General features: G+C 29.2%; 1 protein-coding gene across 2 annotated transcripts; it reads right to left on the bottom strand.

The window, feature by feature from the left end:
• Positions 1 to 65: 65 nt before the first annotated feature.
• On the bottom strand, positions 66 to 24338 carry LOC132951607 (liprin-alpha-1). 2 transcript variants are annotated; one of them, XM_061023403.1, is made up of 23 exons: positions 24007 to 24338; positions 22919 to 23242; positions 12758 to 12859; positions 12518 to 12694; positions 12312 to 12386; positions 12130 to 12237; positions 9658 to 9765; positions 9421 to 9582; positions 9233 to 9352; positions 9033 to 9170; positions 6627 to 6783; positions 6441 to 6562; positions 6265 to 6377; positions 6064 to 6199; positions 5420 to 5812; positions 2782 to 2921; positions 2618 to 2683; positions 1958 to 2204; positions 1733 to 1887; positions 1200 to 1661; positions 882 to 1038; positions 689 to 805; positions 66 to 604 (listed from the first exon to the last, which is right to left on the bottom strand). In XM_061023403.1, the coding sequence occupies exons 2-23, from the start codon at positions 23165 to 23167 to the stop codon at positions 509 to 511; spliced, it is 3600 nt and encodes a 1199-aa protein (XP_060879386.1). In that variant the 5' UTR covers positions 23168 to 23242; positions 24007 to 24338; the 3' UTR covers positions 66 to 508. The 2 variants fall into 2 exon arrangements, with proteins under 2 accessions (XP_060879386.1, XP_060879387.1); XM_061023404.1 differs by having other exon boundaries at positions 9045 to 9170.

Below are 24338 nucleotides of genomic sequence, written 5' to 3'. Positions count from 1 at the left end.
TACACATGATACATTAAAACAATACTTTGGTACTTAATCTCACGGAAATTGTGCACATTCTGTCATTATTATATCCTTCTCATCTAGGGGAACTATTACAGAAAACTAATTTAGATACATTTCTTTTTAAATTTTTAAATAAATTTATACATACAACAAACGTTATCAAAAACGTATTATAAAAAAAAAATGTTTGAACGAATTTAAGTCAATAAATTAATGAATAAGTTAAATGGTAATTATTCCCATGAAGTTATTAACAATTTTTTTTAACTTAACAACAATCAGAAAAAAAAAACAATCGTTTCAAAAATTATTTTTGAACCCAAAATGCCACTTAGAATATGAAAAGGATAAAATAAAATAAAAAAACAAAATGTTGCTTTTTTAAAATGCAATAACTATCTATGCCGCTAAGACAACTTGAAGGAGTGCTGATGCGGCAGAATTAAAACAGTCAATACCATCGGCGCCTCTCATTTTAATCTTGAGAGGCGGATGGATAATATCAGGAGGCTCCAAGATCACTACAACTACTGTCTAATCTCCGTTCTGTCGATATGGTCAATAGTTTATTGAACTCTGTATCCAACACTTGGCGAGCCTATTAACAATATTTGAATAAAAATAAAATAATTACACAATTTAATCTTTTTTTTATTAATCCATTAACAAATTGTCAACGTACTTGTGCGTTTTGTGGAGGTACTTGAAGTGCCATAGCAAGAGTGTTAGAATCAAAATTCTTGTCAAGCGCAATGATAGCACCATGTACACCGGATTCAATTAAATTGTTAACATATTCCTAAATTTTGAATTGTTAGTTACACACAGTCAATCAACATAGTGAATAAGTTTTCTTAGTTACGAGCAATACAAACCTTCAAACCAATACTAGTAATCCATTTAATTACTCTTTCATTAGACCATACTAAAATGTCTACAGTTTCATGTTCAGCGATACGGCGTCTTTCTTCTAGTTGACTTCGATCAAAGTTCACCCGTTTTAAGCATGTTATACCAAATTGTAAGCTCGTTCTAAATAACAGCATAAAATAAATTAAAAATATATCATATTGATGAAAATATGATTTTAAATTTTAATTATATTTTATTTCTGTATATTATAATATAACATACATATGTTCTCTGCCTTCGAAGGTGTTAGTATCAATAGAATAAAAATAAAATAAACCTACCGATGGAAACCATCCAGCATTTTTAACTGTGATCTAAAATCACGTTTTGTCAGATGATCAAGCATTCTAGCATCTACAAGACATTCCATGAATGTAGATCGATATTGCGGCAATCCTAATGATGGCAACCAATAGTTTCCAACCCATTCATGATTCATATCACCAAAAGCTAATGTTGAACGAAGAGATTTTGCCGGGGCTGATGGACTTGTCAAAGATACCATCTCCTGGATGGCTAATCTAAGCTTTAGACGGTGCAATGGATTGCTTATTCCAATCTCTCTTTGTATTTCAGTATCCGATAAAGCACTCATAATGGCTCCAGACTTAACATTAGCTCTGCAAGCTGCCACATACCATGCTGGCATTCCAACCCATAATTCTAACCAAGCCACAATAGTTGGTCCATTCCATAAAGCAAATGGAGTTCCAGCCTTCATTGCTTCTTCGAGTAATTCATGCCTAGAAAATAGATGTATTAGATAAGTGATAACCATTAATTTTTAATGGAAAGTCAATTTAACAATACTTACTTTTTCTTTTTTCTTCTGTCAAAATCCCCCTTCTGGCCTAAACTTGCACTACATAAACTGGAAGTATCATCTCCAGCATAAGAACTAGCCAGTGACATATCAGAAGACGACATGTGACCCAACATACCACTCATTCCCTCTTTGCCTTTTCCCTGCTGTAAAAATATCAATAAGAATATATATGTATATAAATGTAAACTTGATTATATTAAGTAGGTACAATACCTTTTCTTTTTTACTAAAGAATCGTCCAAGGGATGATTTTATTCCTTTTTTCTTTTGTGCTGCTGCAGACGCTGATGATGGCAATGTGTGATGGTATGATTGCATTTGAGAGACACTGAAAGCACTTGATATACTTGACAGACTAGTTCCAGTTTGACCCATCAATGTCGGACCATGATGCAAAGAATCTTGACTGCTGTGACGAGAGGACAACGGTGATGGAGGCGTAGAAAACCCACTGGCACCCCTATATTACAAACCCAAACCAACGGCTACTACAAATAACTAAAAAGCACTAAGGAGGGCATATACAGCTTACATTTAATGATTTTGATGTATATACAAGGAAATAATTTATCTATTCAATATGAACATCACATTAATTTATAGTACCTCATTAAAAAATAGGAACATTAATAATTGCGATAATAAGATAACTTCAAAATATAAATACTGTGTTTTTATTTGGCTTGCGTGCCTGTACATTGAAAAAACAACTAACTTTTATAAAAAAATAAAATATGGATCGTAAATATAATTTATGTACAATATATGATACATATGAAATAATATGCCTGTACTACATAGTTTTTAACCATATTTAAAATGCCTAATCAGTAAATAAGTAAATAAGTAAATTTAAATTACTGCAATACATACCTTAATGATGAAGAGTTATAGTTTATCATATTTAATGTTGATGGAACAGTATTGATGCCAGCACGCCTATAACAAATGATAAAAAATTATAGTTTAACTATATTATTCATTTATTATTATTTTTTTTTTTTTTTAAACTATTTTAGAAATGTAAAAATACTAACCTGCGTAGTTCTTCTTGACTGTGTGCTAAGGCTTGAGCAACTCGCTCTAATCTCATTGAACGTGCTGTTAATGGACTTGCTGCTCCATTATTATCTTGTGCTGATGAAATACCCATGTCATCTTCTTCATTAAGTTGAAGCTAAAAATCAATATATATTTGTTGATCAGCCTTTTATACATGGGGTATGAAATCAATAAAAATATATTTCAAAATTAAAAGTAGGATCTGCATTGACACTTGCCTTCACCAGTCTTAGAGGGCATTATTAATAGGTGGTAGTTTGTGATACATAAAAAGTAACTGTAGGTCAAAAAGAATGTAGTTTTACATTGGAACATATCAGCAATAGAAGGGTAGACAACCCAATTTTTCTATGATGATTTTATTAATAAATGTCCTAGTAAAAAATACTAGATATGATACCTATTATACCTACCTGTTTTATATTTGTGTAAAACCATATTTTAGGATTATTACTTTTAATATATACATAATACATATTAATAATTTTGCTCTAGCACAGTCATTAAATGGAATAAAAAATTTTAATAATTGAATCTCTAAGTATTTTTAACAATCACAAAAATCAGAATTTGAATAAATTCATTATTAAAGGAAAAAATGTGGGTGAGCATGCTTGGCGAATAACTCTAAGTCAATTAAAAATATGGCAATCAATTCTTTACCTGGCCCTGACAGGGTCTTAGGACGGTAAGGCAAGCTAGAGCAGCGAAAGCTACACTGTATATCTAACATTATGCTGAATTGGAACTATGTTCCTTCAAAATTCAGAGTAGGGCGTCCATATTACTGTACAAAGGCAAAGGAAACCCGGAGGACGTGGATAGCTGGCGTCCAAATACTATATTTAGTGTAGTAAGGCGTATAATAGAGAAGAGTATCGACCAAAGTCTCAGGCATTTTACCAACTTTATTTGCCACCAAAGAGGGTTCGTGTCTGGTTTACTCGGAACATTAACGCGTCAATAGTCAACGGAGTCCTAAAAGCCGCCAAATCCAACAAAAAGAATTGCAGGGTAGTTATGTTAAATTTAGCGGGCGCGTTCGACAATATCGGACACGCGCATATGGATCACACATTGCAGTCACTGCAAATGCCATCTAAGCTTTGTCAGATCGTGTTCGCATTGATATCTAATAATAGTACAAAACTCGAGGTGAACAAGAAGTGCTCTACTGCAATCGTGATGAGGAGGGGCGTAACCCAAGACTCCCCTTTGTCCTCTACAGTATTTAAATCTATGCCAGGACTTCGTTCTCAAACAGACGTATCCAGCATCCACAGCTTCCAGATACATCAAAACGTAGAAAACATTGCAATAGTAGGTTTTGCCGTAAATACCACAATAATCGCCAAAAACTTGGCCAGCGCTACCACTCTTGTGACATAGCCAAAGACCTATTCCGTCGAAATGCAGATAAACCCAAACAAATCCATGATCATCAACGTAGAAGACGAACAGCTAGCGCCAAAGAATCTAACACTCTTAGACGATTCAGTAATCCCCTTCAGTGGAAGGCAACATCTGCATAAAATACCTAGGGGTTAATTTCAACGACGAAATACTATTGACGGCAAGAGATTTGTCTCTCAATTAGAAAAGGATTTTAGAAATTTAATTACTTCTCCTCTATTGCGCTGAGACCAGAAACTTAACATACTAGACCAATATGTTTACCCAAAGCCAATATTATATCCTATGCAAACCACCCATAGACATTCTCGATAAGAATTTCCTAGAACGCGTGGATATGTTGGAAGACAAGGAACCAGGGAGATATGTGGCCTTCCGACACTTCATTCCTGTTTACTACACGGGTAGGAAATATCGCGGCCTCGGTATGTTACAAGTGACATGGGAGGCTTCTGTCCAGCATATCGCCATCGCCCAAAAGCTAGGGCGCATTCAAGACCCACACTTACTAGCAGTTCACGATCTACGCCAGGAAGAAGCACAGTCCCGCGCACACTTAGGTCCCGTAACAGGCCTAAATCCACACGCGATTCGCACTGAGTTAAGGTGTAACGAGTTCAATAAATGGAAAAAGTTGAGACAGACAAGTAAGGCAACTCACAAAGTGATCAGTCCGCTATATATTTATGTATTTATATTAATAAAGTTGTTTATATATAACGTAAAAATACATATATTTTGACAAAACTCAGTTGATTAAAATTTTAGTTTGGTAAAGAGCTCATTTTTCTATACTCAGTCCTGCGAGAGAGCGCAACATGGCTGTGACCAAAACTCGTTTATTGTTTTACATTCCTATCACTTTACCAGTGTGAACACTGCCGGTTTATATTACCACTGCAGTGGTATTCACGTAAATGTACAGTGTGGTGGGAGAATTTAGAGCTTGAGACAGTGGAGAGCGTGGATGCGCGAGCAAGCGGTACTCTCTCGGTGGACACAGTATAATAGCTTTGAAATTATATACTTGCAGATTTTTTATAACAATTTTTTAAGCTTTTTGATAAATTTACTTAAAAAAAGGTAAGAGAAATATATAATAATTATTATAACAAAAAAATCTAATAGTAAAACCAATCAAATTCAATTTAACTCGATTATTTGTGTTTAATTTATATTGTACAAAATAATTTTACTTACAGAATGATACTTATGTAAATACTCTCTCTGAGGAGTAGACCGGCCACTAGCTGGAGGTGACTGCCGATCATAATTACGATTTCTAGATAATAGATTAACATGTTCCATGCTCCCAACTCTAGATTCAAGCTCTTCTGCTCGGGCTTCTGTATTTTGCTTTTCAGCTTGAATTAGTCTTATCTCTGTATTGATTGCATCTAATTGCTCTTGTAACATCAAAGCTAATGTCTGAGCATCTGCTGCCGAAGGAGATAGTGGTTCACCTGTATCACAATACATGCCTGCCTCATCATCAAGATCATCATCACCACCGTCCATATCTACATCGCTAGATGCATCAAAAGCTTGCTGTACATTAGCTAAGACGTGCGCTTGTTGTAATTTTTCCCATTCCTAAAAAAAGGTACGTATTAAAATATTTATGTTGATAACCTATAATATCGTATTTAGAATACAAAATTAAATACAGTGAAACTTTCCCTAACGGACACCTCCTAATAGAGGATGTTAATTTGGGAACAAACTACAAACTGAACCTAACAACCTAACTGAGTGTCCGGTATTTGGAGGTCTCACTGTATTAATATATTAATACGATTAGTTCATAGTTTGACAGTTTTTAACTATTAACACACAAAAAGTACCTTTGCATGGTTTGATTCCATTGGAGACATTCTAGATTTCATTGATCGACGTGATAATGAATGAGTATCAAAGTTTGAATGTTGACTAGAGCTTTGAACAAAACCCCCTTGATCGGGACCACCAGGAGACAAACTCCTACACATTTTGTTTATTTAATATATTTAACTAAAAAAAAAAAATGTAATTACCTATATACTAACCTTGTTAATGCATCAGTCTGTTGAATATTAAAAGAAATCTCTTGTTGGAGCATTTGCCTTTTAATGTTATCAATTTCCATACGTGCCTTTCCAAGTTCTTTTAATAATTCAGTCTAAAATTGATTTTAAATATTTAAAATTTATGTTTGTAATAACATTATATTTAACAAATAAACCTTTTCTGTTTGAATTTCTTCGACTAGTTTACGACACTTTTCTAGTTCTTGTGTCAGCATGTTTTTCTCTTCTAATGCATGCATCCGCTCCTTCAAATGTACTTGAAGACGTTCATTAGATTCTAAAACAATTATACGAACATACAGTTAAAAAAAAAAAAAATTAAAATGAATGTATAGAATAACCTGATAATAATTTGTCAACAGTAGCTGACAGTCTTGTATTATGTTCTTCATTCATTTTAAGTCTTTGATTGACTCTCATTACTTCAGCATTTTTCTCTTCTACCTGTGATTCTAACCTTTGAATACGATCTTCAGCTGTACCATGTCTTTCTTGAGCCTAAAAAAAATTAATATCATTTTTATTTATTTATTCCAGTATGTATTATGTTATGTATATAGCGAGCATAACAATAAAAATGAATAATAAATATTCATACATTCAATTATTTAATTTTTTTACAAACCAATATTATCTAAAAACAAATACATTGTGTATTTTTTTTTAAATATAGAATTTAATGAAAGCTGAAATAATTGTTACTTAATTAAGTTTGAATCGTACTTAAAAATTGATTTAAATATTTATTTACTCTGTTCTATAAACATATTAATATTTGGTGTAAACAATTTATCCAGTGTTAAAAGAAGGTACCAAATGAGACTTCAAATCCTTTTTACTTATTTGTGTATTTAAAACTTATTTAAAACCAAAATATTTACAGAAAGTGATAATATACTCCATTCGCCAAAATAATATGGGTGGTTGTGGTGGGGTACAAAGCGATTTGGTTTGTGCGCAATCACATTCTCTGGGCGATTGGAGTATAGCAGAATAAGCATTTGTTTGTTTGAACAAAGTAAAATATATATTATGGTTGACAGATAATCTGATTTAAACATTAAGATTGAAAAGATAACTTTACATAGAAAAAAAAAGTGGGTAAGTGGATGTCTCTCTGCTGTACAGTAGGTTACAAGTTGGTCAATGTATAATGGATTGTATTATACTTGAATTCAATGATATAATATCATTGTATAAGAAAAACAATTCTGAGCGGAGCCGGTTTGTCAGTCTGGATTTTTTTTATTGTTATTATTTATTTATTATAGCCTGTTAGTTGAATTAATAATAATATAATATTATAATTTTTTATCGTTGCTATGGTGATAAACAAAGCGTTAGAAATTAAAATCCCATTTTTAGCAGTTTTTCGTAATTTGTCAGTCGTTTTTCCTGTGGCATTAAATAATGAGAAAATCGAAAAATGACCTCTCTAAAGTACTATCTTGATCAAATTTGCTAAAAGATAAGGTACTATATGTTAAAATTGAAGCACTCCTTCTGGTAAAAAAATTTATTTTGTATACATGATTAAAAACACCATTGTAAAACCACTAGCTTCCTTGCTCTGCTTAGAATCTAAAAATTAGTCAAAAGCTTTTTTATTTTTTAGAGATTAAATTTTAGATTGCATCCATTCATCTTTTTTTTTATTTAAACAACAATATTGTATTTAATATTACATTAATATAATATCTGAATCTAATTTCAAATTAGCTATAATCATTCATTTTATAATATATAGATATGCAATTGCATTGATGGTTACAGTGCACCTAGAGGTTCCCATTGATAACTTCTAATATAAACAAAAAGATTGCATATCTGTATACTATTATAAAATCAATGCTATGACATTTAATATTTGTCGGAGCAGCAATGTATAGTTTGGTACACAAGTTCAAGTAGTATAATTTTACTTTTAAATAATACAGTAAAATCTCGTTATAACCAAGAAGAATATCACTCAGTACCAATTGATTTTTTTATAATAAAGGAGTTCCCGTTATATGGAAACTAAAATATATGGAATATATACTCCATTCCAAAAGAGAATACTACAGTTCTGCGCAATTTTTTCCCCTTCCACTAGTCCCTACTTATACCGTTATGTGAGATGCGTGCTGTCAGATGGAAATCAGTAGCTGCCTGGTATATTCTCTTTTGGAACGGAGTATAGGTTATACGGGAATGATGTTTTTCTGTTAAAAGGAGATTTGTTTTATATGGGATCCATTATAAGGAGGTTTTACTGTATAATAATCTGAAGCTGTTAATACAAATAAGGGTCTCCATTTAAACAATTTAAATATAAAAATCATACAACTATTAATATATTTTTAAATATTATCATAATAAGTATATCTAACAAACCACCTTACTTATATATAAATATATGTCCAAAGGGTGTTTTCCTTTGTTACCATACGTAAATAAATAATAAAACACAGTAAATCACCCTGTATATAATATGTACTCTAGTTTATATTTTAAAATATCAGAAAATATGCATTAAGTAAAGAATATGTTTAATTGAAAAAATAGCAGGAAATCGTGCTTAAAGCTTAAATAGAAGAAGTAATAGGGTATTCCAAGACTTCATAAAAGTTGAATATATATTAAAAGTAAAATACTATGACTAAAGTCTAAACTAATAAATAATACGAGTTCGACAACAGGTTGGGTGAGAAAAACAAAAAGAATAAAGTTGAGAAAAAGTTTGATCTGTTGAACGAATCTCGTACCTGAGCCCTTACCTGGGTAAGGGCTTCCATTCGCTGTTTTAATTCTTGTTCTATCTCTGGCAGCGTTGCGAATTGTGCCAATTTTTGTTCACATAATTCTAACTTTTCATGAGTTGCACGTGTCTTTTCTTCTTGTAACTGAAGAAATACATATTTAAAGCATTACAAATTAAATATATTAATAAAAAAATCACTCATACTTTTAACTGAGCTTCTTTGTGCCTAAGTTCTTGCTCTAATTTATCATTTAAATCATGCAAAGAGGTAGATTCACGTTGTAAATTCATGTATTTTTTTTCCAAGGAACTCATCCGTTCTTCCTATAGAATACAAAATTTATAATTTAAATTTAAAATTAAATACTACATGAAAAATAATTTAAATTTACCTGTTCTTCTTTAATTGAAATATTTTCTCTTAGTTCATGATGTAAATTGTTACTATTTTCTTGGGACTTATGAAGTTCTCGCTGTGTTTTTGAAAGTGAATCCTCTAATTCAGAAACTCGACTTGATAATTCATTCATTTTCCATGTACCATACTCAGAATTCTAAGCCAACAATTTTTTTAAAATTTTAAAATTTGTACATTAAGCAATGGTTGTTAATTTTTTATTTTGACAAACCTCTTGATCAATACTATTATTAACACAATTGTCCACATGTGTGTTGACTAGTTTTTCATCTTGTGCATACTTAGTAGTTTCATCAGTGTGACCATTCAGTGTTCTATTCTGACATGCAAATCAATCACTTTACACAAATGCTTAAAAATACTCATGCTAGCATCTTATTTAACTCAAACTAATTTACCACAGTAAAAAATACAATACACATCTAAAATTACTGATTTATCAAATTATAATATTTATAATAAAAAACGTTCAAGTAAAAATCAACTAAAATAAAATTTAACATTAAATACTGTATTGCATTCTGTGGTAGGACATATTTATACAATCACTTAAAAATAAATTAAAAAAACTAGGTATGCTGTTTTAAGTGTACCTCGTCAATGAGTAGGTCACTGTAATGGATATGTTAAATTGTAATTAAATTGTATAGATCATTAAATAAAAAAATTACTTTGAGCGTTTAATTAGCATCTATTTCTACAGATAGTTTTTGCTATAGTATATATGTAAATCAGAAGATTGTACTAATTTTTATCAAAAAAATTGCGAAAAATATATAACTTATTAGTAGAGAGTAGATCTTTAGATTTTTACATATTTTTTTTTGATTTATGCAACTTTACGAGGTGTGGACAATTTATCCATCACAGACCGTAGGAAAAAATTTATTTTCCATAATAAAGCATATTTTGGACATAAGAGAATATTTGGCTTATATTTCATATTTTAGAATATATTCTATTATTGTTCATAAAAAACCATATATTTTGTAAGTTTGTCAAGTTGTGATTTTTTTCTAGAAAAAAAAAATTAAAAACTATTCATTATCTACTTGTTTGTAATCAAATTGGTAATGATGGTCATTCTGTTACTCCCAGTTTGCGAATATACCATATTATATATTATATAATCGTATTTGATAACATGATGAGAATGATATTTTAATAATAAATATGTTTTTACTTTTATTTATTTATATTTAAATAATTTACCTGTCATCAAAGGTGCATGCATGTTTTATTGTTTTTATTGAGCTAATTGAACTAATTGAGCTATTTTGTCTTTTATATATATTTTATTATATTTATATACCTATTTTTTTATGAACTATTTTACATTTTTTATATTTTAATAATTAACCTGTTACCAAAAGAATGGTGCATAACAGTATTTATTGTTTTTATTGAAATATTTTAGAAAAAAAGAATTATATTATCGGCATATTTACAAGTTTAAGGAATATTTAAAGGTATTTTTTAGAGCATATTAGCATCATATTTCAGGCTTTGAAGAACCTAAAAATCCACTTTTTACTTATAAGTCAATACCAACATACCAACCATAAAATGGTGTAAGTATGTTCAAATAGCTTTAAATTAGATTAAACATTAAAAATGTTTCATACTTTCATTGTCTATAGAAAATGAGGTAACTTAGGTAATTTCACTAGTTTCGTAAACAATCTACTGTAATTTTTGAGATCTACAATTACATGTACTAATCGCTAACTATAAGGGTCCCACACAATGTAAAATAATAATATACATGATGGACAGGTTTTTGTCTTATGTTGGCGGAACAATGAGATTTTAAAAATATGCTTTTTTTATTGCTAAAAAATAAGATGAAAATATCCATTTGCTCATAATAATTATGAGAGAAGTAGAACTAGGGATCACCATCCATATAGTAATGAATAGAAAACTTACTCAAATTTGAGTAACTGAATAAAACTAAAAACCATAGTGAAAATTCATAGGCCCATCAGACTTTATACCAAGCATAGTTTATTGCAGATTACAAAAAAAACAATGTCCCATACAAGTCTATATACCATCACTGGATTTAATTTTCAATGATTTTGATACGTTAGCAATCTTTTGTGAGTAATTAATATAGTAATAGTAATAATAGTATTTTTATACTACAACCATATTTTAAATTGGTACATTTTTAGGAGACATTTCAACCTACTTCACATTTTTATGAATTATTTGTTCATATCTTTTAGTTTTTTTTTTTAATAATATTTTATGTAACATACTTTTTCATAAATTAATAGTTACTAAAGTTTATTTTATGTATAAGCTATTTGTATATATTCTTTTGGTACATCTATCACTAGGGTATTAGTTACCTATACATATCAATCGCGATAGTTATGGTAGATAGTTTATGACTCTATTACTGAAAATTATAGTAGACTTATTTAGTATAGTGAAATGTTTGTACAGTATTTATAAGTGATATAAGAACAACAAAGTATGAGAATTTTTTTTTTTTTTATCTAAAATAGACTAATAATAATCCATCTACTTAGTATTATGGGCATGTGATCAAATACAAAAAATATTCTCTTAAAAAAAAAGTGCATATCTATAATCTACAATTTGATACCATATAATATATAAAATAATGATTTGTCAACTATTGTACGTTAATTAATAATAAAACGAAAATTACTTTTATAGTAAGTGGTTGGGAGCAAGATCCATCCACATTATCAGAACCTCCATTTTCTTGGATAATAGAATCATCTTCTGTTTTACCTCCAGATTTGAATACATCAAGCTATAAAATATGTATATACCATTTTTTATGTATAAAATAAAATGTTTATGATAGAATAATTAATTTATTAATACCTCTTGCATAGTGCTTTCTAGTTTCTCTTCTAGTTTAGCATTGGCTTCTAGAGCATACCTTAATCTATCCCTTACCTGTTTATAAAAATAAAATATATTAGTAAATAATTAATATAAAAACTTTAAACATAATTTAATTAGATTATAGTAATCACTAATAAATAACATAATATAATGAACATAAACATTTTATTTTTCATACTTACTTTTTCATCAAGAGCTTTATGATGTTCGAAAAGACTTTTAAGTGCTTTTAAAACCTCTACCTCACTGGAAACACCCGAATAGGCCTGTGGATTTTGATTTGTCTGCCTTTTAATGACAGTTGATCGAATTGACCTTTCATGTCTAGACACTAAACTTTCCAAATGTTCTAATAGCAACTAAAATTAAGAAAGTTAAAATATGTATAAGTATATAACAATATAAATTATGAAAATATATACTCTTGTATTGCTTCTTTCAGCTTTTAATTCGGCAATTTCTTCATCTCTTGCAGCCAGTTGGTCACGTGTTTGACTTAGTTCCTTTCTTAATGCGGCAATTTCCTAAATAACAAAATAGAGCATCAATTATTAATAAACAAGAAGATTATACTAAACCTTACTCTCAAAGTCTTTACCATAATTTAATACAGGTAGGTACATACCTATAATTTTAAATTTTAAATTTATTATTAATTTAAAAATAACACTTAAATATAAATATTATAATGATACCCATAACTTTAGATTTAATGTATAGAACCTACAAATATTTTAATAAGAACATATCATACCGTTAAGTAATATTATTGAGTATATAATAATATACTTAATACTAAGGATACAATTACATTATAATATATTCCCTACTAAAATGCATTGTTTAAAATTAGTAATGATACCTAACTGTTAAATATTATATAAGAATCTTTAAATATAACAAATATATAAAATATGTTTACCTGAAGCAAGACTAGGTGCAACATGCAAGAACATGTGTTAACATTGTTATTAATATTTGATATACGATTTAATTTGTATTGTGAATTATCACAAGTTTCATGTACTGTAGTTGCAGCATCATTTAGGAATGATGAAAGTGTATCAGAGCATTTTGAACGATATAATATGTTAATATTGTTCATACCTAGTTAATTGTTGAGCGCAATTTTACAAATATTAAATAAATATTATACAAAAAACAAAAGTAAAATAGAAATGTCATAACGTACAGAAATCATACTGAACTCAAAGGCTATGCAATTCATACTAAGAGGGAAAATGTATACTCAAAAGAAACACCCTATTTGAAATGGAAAGTAAAAAAAAAAAGAAAAGGGAGATTTACCTCAAGCTAGCATATTGCTACTGACAGTAAAAGCTTATATTTTATTATGAATTCTCCCCTAATAATCACAGAGCAGCACATATTACATACATTTTTTTACACAACGTTTGAATATCCAAAGGGCTTATTACTCAAATATTCAACATGAATTTCCGGTGATCCATTTTACGACTAAAAAAACATTTTTAGAATCTGAGTGGACAGCAATTCAAGAAAAATATGAAAAAAAATCTAAAAATTACAACACACAGATCTTGTTAAATTTGAAATTGATTATTTTGTTAAAATTCAGAAAACAGTTAAGTATTTTATAACTCATAAGTACATCAAATTTTCAATAAATGTTATTTTCAGGGTATGCCATGTATGTTCAAGGTTTATTATTTCGAAATTATTAATAAAATTGCCATTTTTTATTTGAATGGTTTTTAGGTATTTTAATTTTATGTAGTACTGTACATTTAAATATGCTGCAATCATAATGGTAATTTTTACGAATTATGACGATTTTTTTTTTATATTTTTATAATTTTTTTTTGATATATTGAACTTTAAATATCAATTTTATTACGCTATATTGAAATTGAAAATAACTAAAATCTTTTAAATGAGCTTATAAGTTTTTAATATAATGAAATTTAATATTTTAATTCAAAACATAAATCAATTAAATTAAATATTTTTGAAAATATAATTCAATAAAAGAATATTAACGCATTTCAATTTAATACAGAAAATCGAATAATAATTCGTTTCGAATCCCAATAAAGTGAATTCCGTTTATTATAAATTCAATTCAATTTTTCGGCAATAAAATATTATCAATAATATCAAATCAAATTAATAACACGTATTTTTTGACATTTTATTTGATATATAGTATAATAATATATAGAAAATAGATAGTATAGTGGGTCGAATTATTAGTTTAGAGTATGATTATTTTTATGCGCGTTATAATATACTACTCTACTACCTACCTAATGTTCATTAATTAGTTATCACTTATCACCATAGAGATATTAATATGTCTATGGTAATCACTTAAGAGGACGTCACACCCGCATGTGTTGTCTCCGTCTTACACAAGTACGCATAGACAAAACGCGTATACGCAGTCTGAGTAGAACTCGCTCAATATTGGTGTTAGGAAAACACCTATAATAAAATTAAAATATGACAATATTTTGGAAGGCAAGACGGTGAGTTTTTTAAAAAAATCTAAATTTTGAAAAGTTAAAGATCATGTTGAAATTTTCGATATTTTTAAACGATATAATGCATGTTATATTGGGAATAGTGAAAAAAACGCACAGTCTTGCCCTCAGATATATTCTCACAATTCAATTTTATAATAGGTATTTTTATTCTAGAACCAAAATTGAGCGAGTTTTACTCAGACTGCGTAAACGCGTTTTGTTTATGCGTACTTGTGTAAGACGGTCGACGGAGACAACACATGAAGATCCTCTTAATTTTGAACCTACTTTTAGAACGATATGCCTAATTTAATAAATAATATTACGCCTTGTAATATTTACTGAAACTACATATTTTTAAGAACCAAGAATTTAAATAGTAAATAGATAGATTTTTTAATGGCTAGATTGTTAGAAACAATAATATATGACTGGTTTAAATGCATTATAATTATTAATAACAATTCATATGAAATACCTATAACCATCCTAACTCCTAAGTCTACTTTTTAGTAGAGAATAATTATTTTCTAATTTAATCATGTGACTCTTTTCCAGGAAAAATATACACGATCTATAGAAAAAACAAAAAAATTATAATTTAAATATCATAATATCAAGAATATAATATTATCATAATTGTAGTGGCCAGTGGGTTTACCTCTGGGTTTATTATAAAACTAGAACTGGTGTACATCATCGTTTCATACTTTCGTCGGAAGCAGTTCGGGGCGAGATTACACCTAAGTACTCGAGAGATACTTATTATAATCCTCTAGTTACTAGTCAGTCGCCACTTGTGTCGGGGCGTAACTGAGATTGTTTGAACCTAACCATACAGCACTCTGATCTAGTGTTCTATATGTCTGGTGTATTTGCACATAATATTGTACTGAATTATATATACAAAGTGATCATTTAAGTGTCTAAATTCATAATTTAAAAATGTTTTGAAAGTTTTTATTTTCACATAATATATAATGTCAATTAAAAACAAAAGTTCTGAAAAAAATATTCTATTTTTCATCATTATAATTTTTAATTTTTTTAATTTTTTAAAGGACACCGTATATTTTTAATTGTATCAGTGGCGTAGCCAGGGGAGAGGCTGATGGGGCTGCAGCCCCCCCCCCCCCCCTGAAATGTTGAGAGAATTTAAAAGTTATTTTAATGGTCTATGATAGTCGCTCAAAAAGTATTGTATTTAAAATATTTAAAAATGTACCATAAGTATTAACACTTTTCAGCTAGGTATCTATCTGTGCTGGTACGTATTTAATGTGTAAAAGTTGATCAGCCCCCGCCGAAAAAAAATATTACAATATATAAAGATGACACTTCGTACAAATAATTCATAAGTTATAAAATAAATAAAAATATAATTTTTTCAGAAATTTTGTTTTGAATGACATCTTTTTTATCGTGTAACAAGGTATATAAAACAATATTTTCAAAAAAATTAAAACTTTTCGAAATAATGAGCTTGACACTTAACTAATCATCGGATATAATTAAAAAAACAAAAAGCGTAAAATTAAAAGCTAATTTTGATAGTGTTGTTATACCAGCTCCGAGTACATACTGTATAGTTACTAAGAATGAAACTTATACGAGTAATCAATGATATATAAATGCATAGTATAGGTTCGGTAAAATACAAAAGCTTTAATTAAGTTACTTATAAGTGAGTTATGTATAATAGTATATACAATCACGAGTTAATACTAAATCAAAAAACAAACTTTAAACAGCGAGAAAAACGCAGGTATGAGTATATTATAGACTGCGATAAAAGTCACGGTGACTGGGAGATAATTGATCGTCTAATATTATTATAAATGATAGAAAGACGCAATAGTAAGGAAACCAAAAGTTCGACGGAAAATAAAATAACACTATTAAAAAATACCAAGGAACTAGCTTCAATGTACGGGGAGGATTTCGAGTGTACCTCATCGAGTTCACTGTAATTTATATGTAAGTTTGAGTTCAATGATAAATCTTCAGATGCTGTTGCATGAAATAATTATTGGTTAGCCCTATCAAAAAAATAAAAACGCTACAACGCAGATAAAGTTCTATGCGTTTTGAAATTTTGGTAATTTTACTATTAATACAGAAATATTATTATAATTTATAGTTACCCGCGCAAAATAATTTTTGCAATGTGGTAAGATAGAGGCTACACATACAGGTTACCGTAAATATAAAATTTTGTTAACTTTTAAACTTCCGACACTCATAAAAAATATTTGTAGAATTACGCTCATTTTTTTTTAATCTTAACCAATATAGTCAATAACTACTTATGAGAAACCTCTTGTATTACATTTTCAAACCTGAGGTATGAATATTAAACATTTTATGAATTTTTAACTACAAAATTATTTGCATATTTTTGCGATTTTGACGAATTTTATAAAAATTCTAAATTTAAATGATAAATATATTGTGGCAATGTATTTTCGATATTTTGAAAACAATTTAGGAGGAACCTTGCATCAAAAAATGAAGGTTTTTTCCTAGAAAACATTTTTATCAACATCATTAAATGGAAAAAAAAATCTGAAAAATAAAGAATATGTCAAATGTTTATAGCTCAGCTAAGAGTCAAACATTGAGAAAATTTTATCATTTATAGAAAAAAATCGATTTTGTCAAATAGGTAATGCAGATTTTACGTGAAAATTCCCATTTTTCCTTATTTGTTTATATTGTTTGTCTCAGTTATTGTGAAAAATATATTTAACCCCAAAAGTATTATCTACCTAAATCAAATTTTCTGACAGAAACCATCCCCCAAGTTCAAAATCTAAGCATTTTTACTACCCTAAAAGGTAATGACAGACATAACATACACATCATTGTAAAATCAATACATTCATATAATCCACCCAGAATCTAAAATGATTTGAATCTATAGTCAACATTTTAACTTCAAATGCTTTCAAAATAAAAATTTGCAAATGTATTTTCGATACTTTTAATTGGTAATATCAATTTATAAGGAACCTTGTATTACATATTTAAGGTTATTAATTAACCGTGAAATAAATTGAAACAAGACATACGAATAAAAACTAAAAGTCTATTAGATAAAAAAAAGAGCTAAAATATTAAATTATATCAAAGCTAATAATTTAAATATAATATTATAATGTTGAAAATTTCAAGTATCTACGATTCTTTTGAATTACTACATAAAAACTAAATTTTTGTAAAAAAAAAAGTTGTATAAGGTTGTAAATACTCCCATTTTTTCGTTATCTGTTTTTGGTTCTCGATCTTCTAATATCTATAGGTAATATAGATCATTATTTTTTAAATTTTTTATTTGGTATTTATAAAAATATACAGGACATTTTTTACTTCTGCGACTCCCTGAAATACTAACTAGATACCGGGCTAGATATCTATATATATAAAAAAAACACAATATCATTATACTTCCAATACATTTTTCGCTCTGTTGAAAATCTGAAACAGATGAGTGAAAATATATATTGAATAGCAAACATGCTTTATATTATGATGGAATGGTTTATTTAGTTAATACTATGTTTAATGCATACCATAAAACGGGCAGATTTTTGAAATAACGTATTGGTAAACATTCACATTTGTTTTTTTTAACGCATTCACTCAAAATAATTTTTTTCATGTTTTTGAATAATATTAGAGTAAAATCACTCGTTACAAAAATTATATAGAATAAAATTATTGAGGGCATGCACAAGTCAATTTGTCTCAATATTGACTCAAAACAATTTAATATAGGTACTTACATTTAAATTTCAAGAAGTTTTTTATTTTTAAAGTCGAATACAAAGTCAAGTAAAAATAAAATATCGTAAAAATCGATGTCAAACCCTTAAAAATATTATTTACTGTAATTTTTGTTGTAAATAATCTAAATTTACTCTAAAATAACTTAAAAAAACAATTTTACGCGAATGTGTTTTACTTTTGTTGCGCGTGGGTCTGAGAGAGCAAACAAGTATTTCGCGAACATTATGTAGTATATCTGGAGTATATCGGTATTTAGTTTATCTGTTAATAAAGAAGAAATATATTTTTCGATAATTATTATATATTTTGTTAAATATGTAATATATAACTAGGTACTATAATTTTATTAGTAATGCTCGTATCCGGCAATTATTATTTACAAAATGAATGTTTATTAATAGAATTATCCATTAAAATATGATATATTCTATAAGGTAAATAATAAATAAAAATACCATTTAAAATTATTAAAGTTTAATGAATTTAAATAAAAGTTTAAATCTTTTAAGAAACCAAAAGTACAATATCGATATAATAAAAATCAATAATAACATAGTTTCAAGTTTCATAATAAATAGTAATAGTAACATAACCAATCATTTAAAAATACAACACGAAAAACCCTAAAAATGAAGTAAATGGAGTGTTGAATAAGCCAGAAGTAGGGCACCAGGTCAACTACCAGGCCTATCGATCCAATAAGGGTGCGTTATACAATGGAGTGGAAAAAGGGCAATGGATGATGCACTAGACTTTTCAAGACGACAAAGAAATAATGTACCACGTGTGTTAATCTAATTAAGCTTCTAGAAAATAATAAAACATTTTTAAAAACTTATTTATTTTAAAAAACGATTTCTTTTAAAATATTGTAATTTTAGAAAATGTTAAAGAATAAATACTATTAAATTTATAATATTTTTGTAACAGAGAAAATCTATTATGATTACCAGATATACCGGGAATATTAAATATATAAAAATTCGCGTATTTAATTTGATACATATATAGTACTTAGTTGATTTTAATTCTGATTTTTTTTTTCAAAAACGAAAAAATAATATTAGTTATAAAGTAAAAACTTTCAAAATATGTTTTAAAAAATTAAATATATAGGTACAATGCTATATTATCAGGAAGACAGGAAACATCACTTTAGTGTAATTATAGTTTTAATAGATATAAGCGAGGATTAAGGGATGAATAAAATTAAATAAAAAAGTATTAAGATAAATATTCAACTTCAAATGATACAGATAGTATTTTTGACATATTAGTAGAAACAAATGACAAAAAATTAAGAAATAAGCACTATAAAGTGTAAAATCAATGAAACAAGAAAAGTTAAATTTCGTGCGTTTTACTCATATAATATGAAATTAATTTAAAAGTAGAACTTAAAACTTAGAACTTGTTTCTTATTGGTTAACGACATTTTTATATACAGTAATGAAATAAACTAATTCTACTGTACCTACATCAAACTTTAAATACCTAAGTAATACATATAAAAGGGTCTTAGAGTTTTGAAATTCAAATTCCCTCGCAAATTCCTTTAAAGTTTATAAAAATAAAAATCATCATAATTTAAAAGTTATGTTTAACGTTGGACCAACATAATATATTACACTAAAATAAGTTCTTATTGGCTATTTATAGAGACATGGTTTTGGACACTCTCTTCGTTCACTCAAGAGTAAGATAGTGATGAATTACCTATCATTTTTAATTTAAACACCAAAATAATTATACGAGAAAAATCATTCTGGTGTACTTCTCAAAAAAGAAATTATGAGTGGTATTGTTTAGATTGTTTAAACATTATGCCTTTTACACTATTTTCTTAAAAATGTCTGTACAATTTTAATAATAATCTTTCTGAAACATGATTTGTGTGTATTTTTATAGTTTTATAACTATAAAAATGGTGATCATTAATTGTAATATATAAATTTATCGATAAATTTTAAAAAAATATAATAAAAGTACTGATCATTTTTAAATCAGTATTACTCTGCTAACTGCTTAAGATAATGATTTAAACAACAAATTGGTACTTAAGACAATGATTGACATTATTTTGAGATATCTAAGTAAACTTTTAAGTAACTAGGAACTCTGTTCAACTTTGAGTTTAAATTTAATTCCATAGATATACCTACCTAACAATTGCATTTTTAATTTGTACCTACTTAGTAAAAAATAGATAATCTCAAGACATTTAATACATAATTTATAAATAGATAAATATTCCCACTTCAAATTGAATACAAATATTAAACTTTTTTATGATATAGAAATTGTGTACCTATTAATTTTTAATTGGAGTTTTTGGAGTTATAACTATAATATTACTGAATTAGGTACCTATTTAAAACCAGGAGTCAGGACATATTTATCACTCACCTTAATATGTTCTAATTGCCTGTGAAAGAATCTACTTATCAAAGTAATTAAAGCTGTTAGCTTTACAGAATACAAATTATTCTGAATATTTTGGATAAGCTCATAGGTAACTAAATTATGCATCAAGTACCTATATAGTTTTACTATTTGTTACGGACTCAACCAAATCTAAATGCGGGAACTAATTTATACCATATTATTACCAAAATGAAAGGGACTTGTAAGGTATACAGATAAACGTCATATGTACTATATTATTATCAATATTAAGGGGATTAATTTAACCCTTACCGCAAACATAATACAAACATAATCATTGAATACAGATACCATTGGTATTATATGAAATATATCACAAATCATCAACAAGATTTTGCTAACCATGGATAAAAGAGTGCAAATAGATAATTAGGTATTGTTGACAAAAAATTTCAAGAAACCATATTATACCTAATAATAAATATAACATAGTATTAGGTATATTATAATGTAATGATATATAATATTAACATCAACCAAATAACAGTATTAAAACAGGGGACATTCCAGTATGCCAAAGGCAAAGGTAGATTTTTTTAAATTTAATTCTTTTTATTGATTTTATCTTGATCACTATAATAAACAAATGGAATTATGTGGGGCCGCTCAAAGGGACGGTTTCATAGTTTAAAAATCACAGCACCTCAAAACAGTCTTTAATATTTTTTGGTGATGTACCTAAATATTTTGATAGATTTATTAATTAAATGAGCTTACAATAGTTTCATTCACAACACTACTAGTGCTAACAATTTTTTTTATGGATTTGTAGATTTTACTAAATTAAATTTAATAAATAGGTTCAATATAGGTTAATTAAGATATTATATACATTAAAAAGTATTCTTACAAACTATAATATTCATTAGAAATTCTAATTCAACAAAGTAGGTACATGAGAGGTGGCAGGACCGGCTCAAGCAAAAATAATGAATTAGGCAAAATCAAATTTTGTTGCCTCTAACAATAGAATATTATCAGTATTTTGAAAATGCCGCCCTCTTATCAAGGTGCAGCTTGAGCCGAGCCTGAGAGGTGGCACACAAAACACATGATTAAGTTTCGATAAATAACATTCATAACATTTTTATTTGTTATAGGTACCATAGGTTATACCCATTTGTACTTTACTCAAGTTATGAAAACTTATCTAAATTAGGCTCATTATTAGGTTGCTATACATATATACATATATATATATTCTATACAGGTTAAGAATGAATCTATTTCGTTCATGCAAACTGTGTCGCTGAACACTGTCATATCGTGGCTAGACTACATCATTTTTTGTGTCTGGTGCTCTTGATGGGTAGGATGTGCAAACACAACCTGTTTTTATCACCCGAGCAGTTTACTCTCAACCTAAATAGAGTACATACTATATAGACATAAGGAGTATCAACATAAATAATTATAACAGATATGTGCCTATCCATACATAAATTAATATTAAATTTTTAAAAGGAAGTAATTCATTACAAGTATTTCATCAAGTATATGTTAATGGGTAAACCTTAGTGTTCATAATTAGATAAAGTACTATTGTACACAAAGAATAATTTCTTTAAATCCTCTAAAACCATACCTAACTTAACAATTTCAGAATTAATGTTCTCGAAACTCTTAAACTTTTAAGTTACAAGCAGCCTATAGGTAAAATGTTAGTGAGTTATTACCCATTATAACAATAGATAATATAATAATATACATCTACTATTATTAACTTATAGAGCCACTAACTTACATAGGTACCCAAGTTTAAATATAAATGTAACTTGTTAGGTAGGTAGATAGGTAAATATTGATACAAGTTATACCAAAATAAGTAAAATTGAAACTTACCTTTGGAAATGTGGCATCAATTTGTCTTTGAAGAGCATTTCTTTCACTTTCTACTTCGGCCAGTTGTTTTTCAGTCTCATCGAGCCTGATTTGACTCTTGCTCAATGTATCCAAAAGTTTGTTGCGTTCCTCAACGACAGTGTCCATAAACTCGTTGATGCGAACGTCTTCGCCGGAAAACTGATGCCGCTGACCACCAATGTTGTCTTCAGTGATGGTCGGCATGACGTCGCACATCATGTTCCACATTTTGGCGATATTTTAATTCACAGCCACGTTATATCAACTATACATTGAAGGCCATTTCATCGAATCTCCGTTATTCTGAAACGAAAAACAATCGCGACGTCAAGGCATCGACGGCGAACGGACCCACAAGTTAGGTAGTTATAGGTACGGCACTACACAATGTCAATGAGTATTTCTATAATCGGTTTATTTCAATTACCGATATCGGACTGAACGATGGCGCAAACAACGCGGAACCGACGTTTCGGGCGAAAAAACATCGAAGAATCTCACACGATTTCATCGGGGATCGGCGTTCTGTTCGAACCGAGCGCGGACGCGATCGATTTTCGTAGCTCGAGATATCGTGACGTTATGTTTTATCAATCGAAACTGCTTTATCACGGTCGGCCCGAGAGAGCATGGCGTGGATATATATTATAGTATTAATGTCGACGGCCAAAATGACCGTAGTGTTCCCGTGGTGCTAGTGTTTTGTAATTTCGTATTCTGTATCTATCAGCGATGGGCGTTGTTGTGTGATATACGTCGAGTATACGACTATACGAGGGCAAGTAAACGACGACGTGCCGAGACGTGCTCAGAAAATCGTATATATATTATATATGTTATATGTATAGATGATCCCACGACGTGCAACGTTCGGGGCGTCCCCCTCCCTACCACACGAGCACCGAAAGATAGCACGGAATCGACACACGAGAAAAGATTAAAGCGGCCTTATCATCACAGTGAAAAAATGGGACTCGGCGCCGCGGCGGCAAAAGCGAGTTCTTCCGTTTCTTGATCCTCGACTTTTTCTTACGTCTTCCTCTTATCTATAAAACGTGTTTACTTACGTGGGTGTGAGGAATTTTAAACGCAAAACGGACGTCCGATGAATCGTCAGCGGTGGGGACGCCCGCGCGATATCTGTTTTCAGGAATTTAGGCGGGCGATTGACACAGGCATGACAACGGGGCGGCGGTGCCTGAGAAGTTCAACGGGCAACACCGAGACGCGGCTGCGGGCATAGCAAGCCGACTCTGCGGCACCGGCTGACGAGAAACGAATCCGAACAGTTTTCGAAAACACGACTATTTCCCTTCCGATGTGTGTCTATCAAATTCCGCGAGCGAACATTTGGACCTAGTGAAAGTTTCGGCCATGTTTGCGGTTCGATTGGGGGTGC

The sequence above is a fragment of the Metopolophium dirhodum genome, chromosome 9 (assembly GCF_019925205.1).
Source record: "Metopolophium dirhodum isolate CAU chromosome 9, ASM1992520v1, whole genome shotgun sequence".
In the NCBI taxonomy this organism is placed as follows: domain Eukaryota; kingdom Metazoa; phylum Arthropoda; class Insecta; order Hemiptera; family Aphididae; genus Metopolophium; species Metopolophium dirhodum.
Note: the sequence above shows the minus strand (reverse complement) of the source record. Positions and strands in the feature narration are given on the sequence as shown.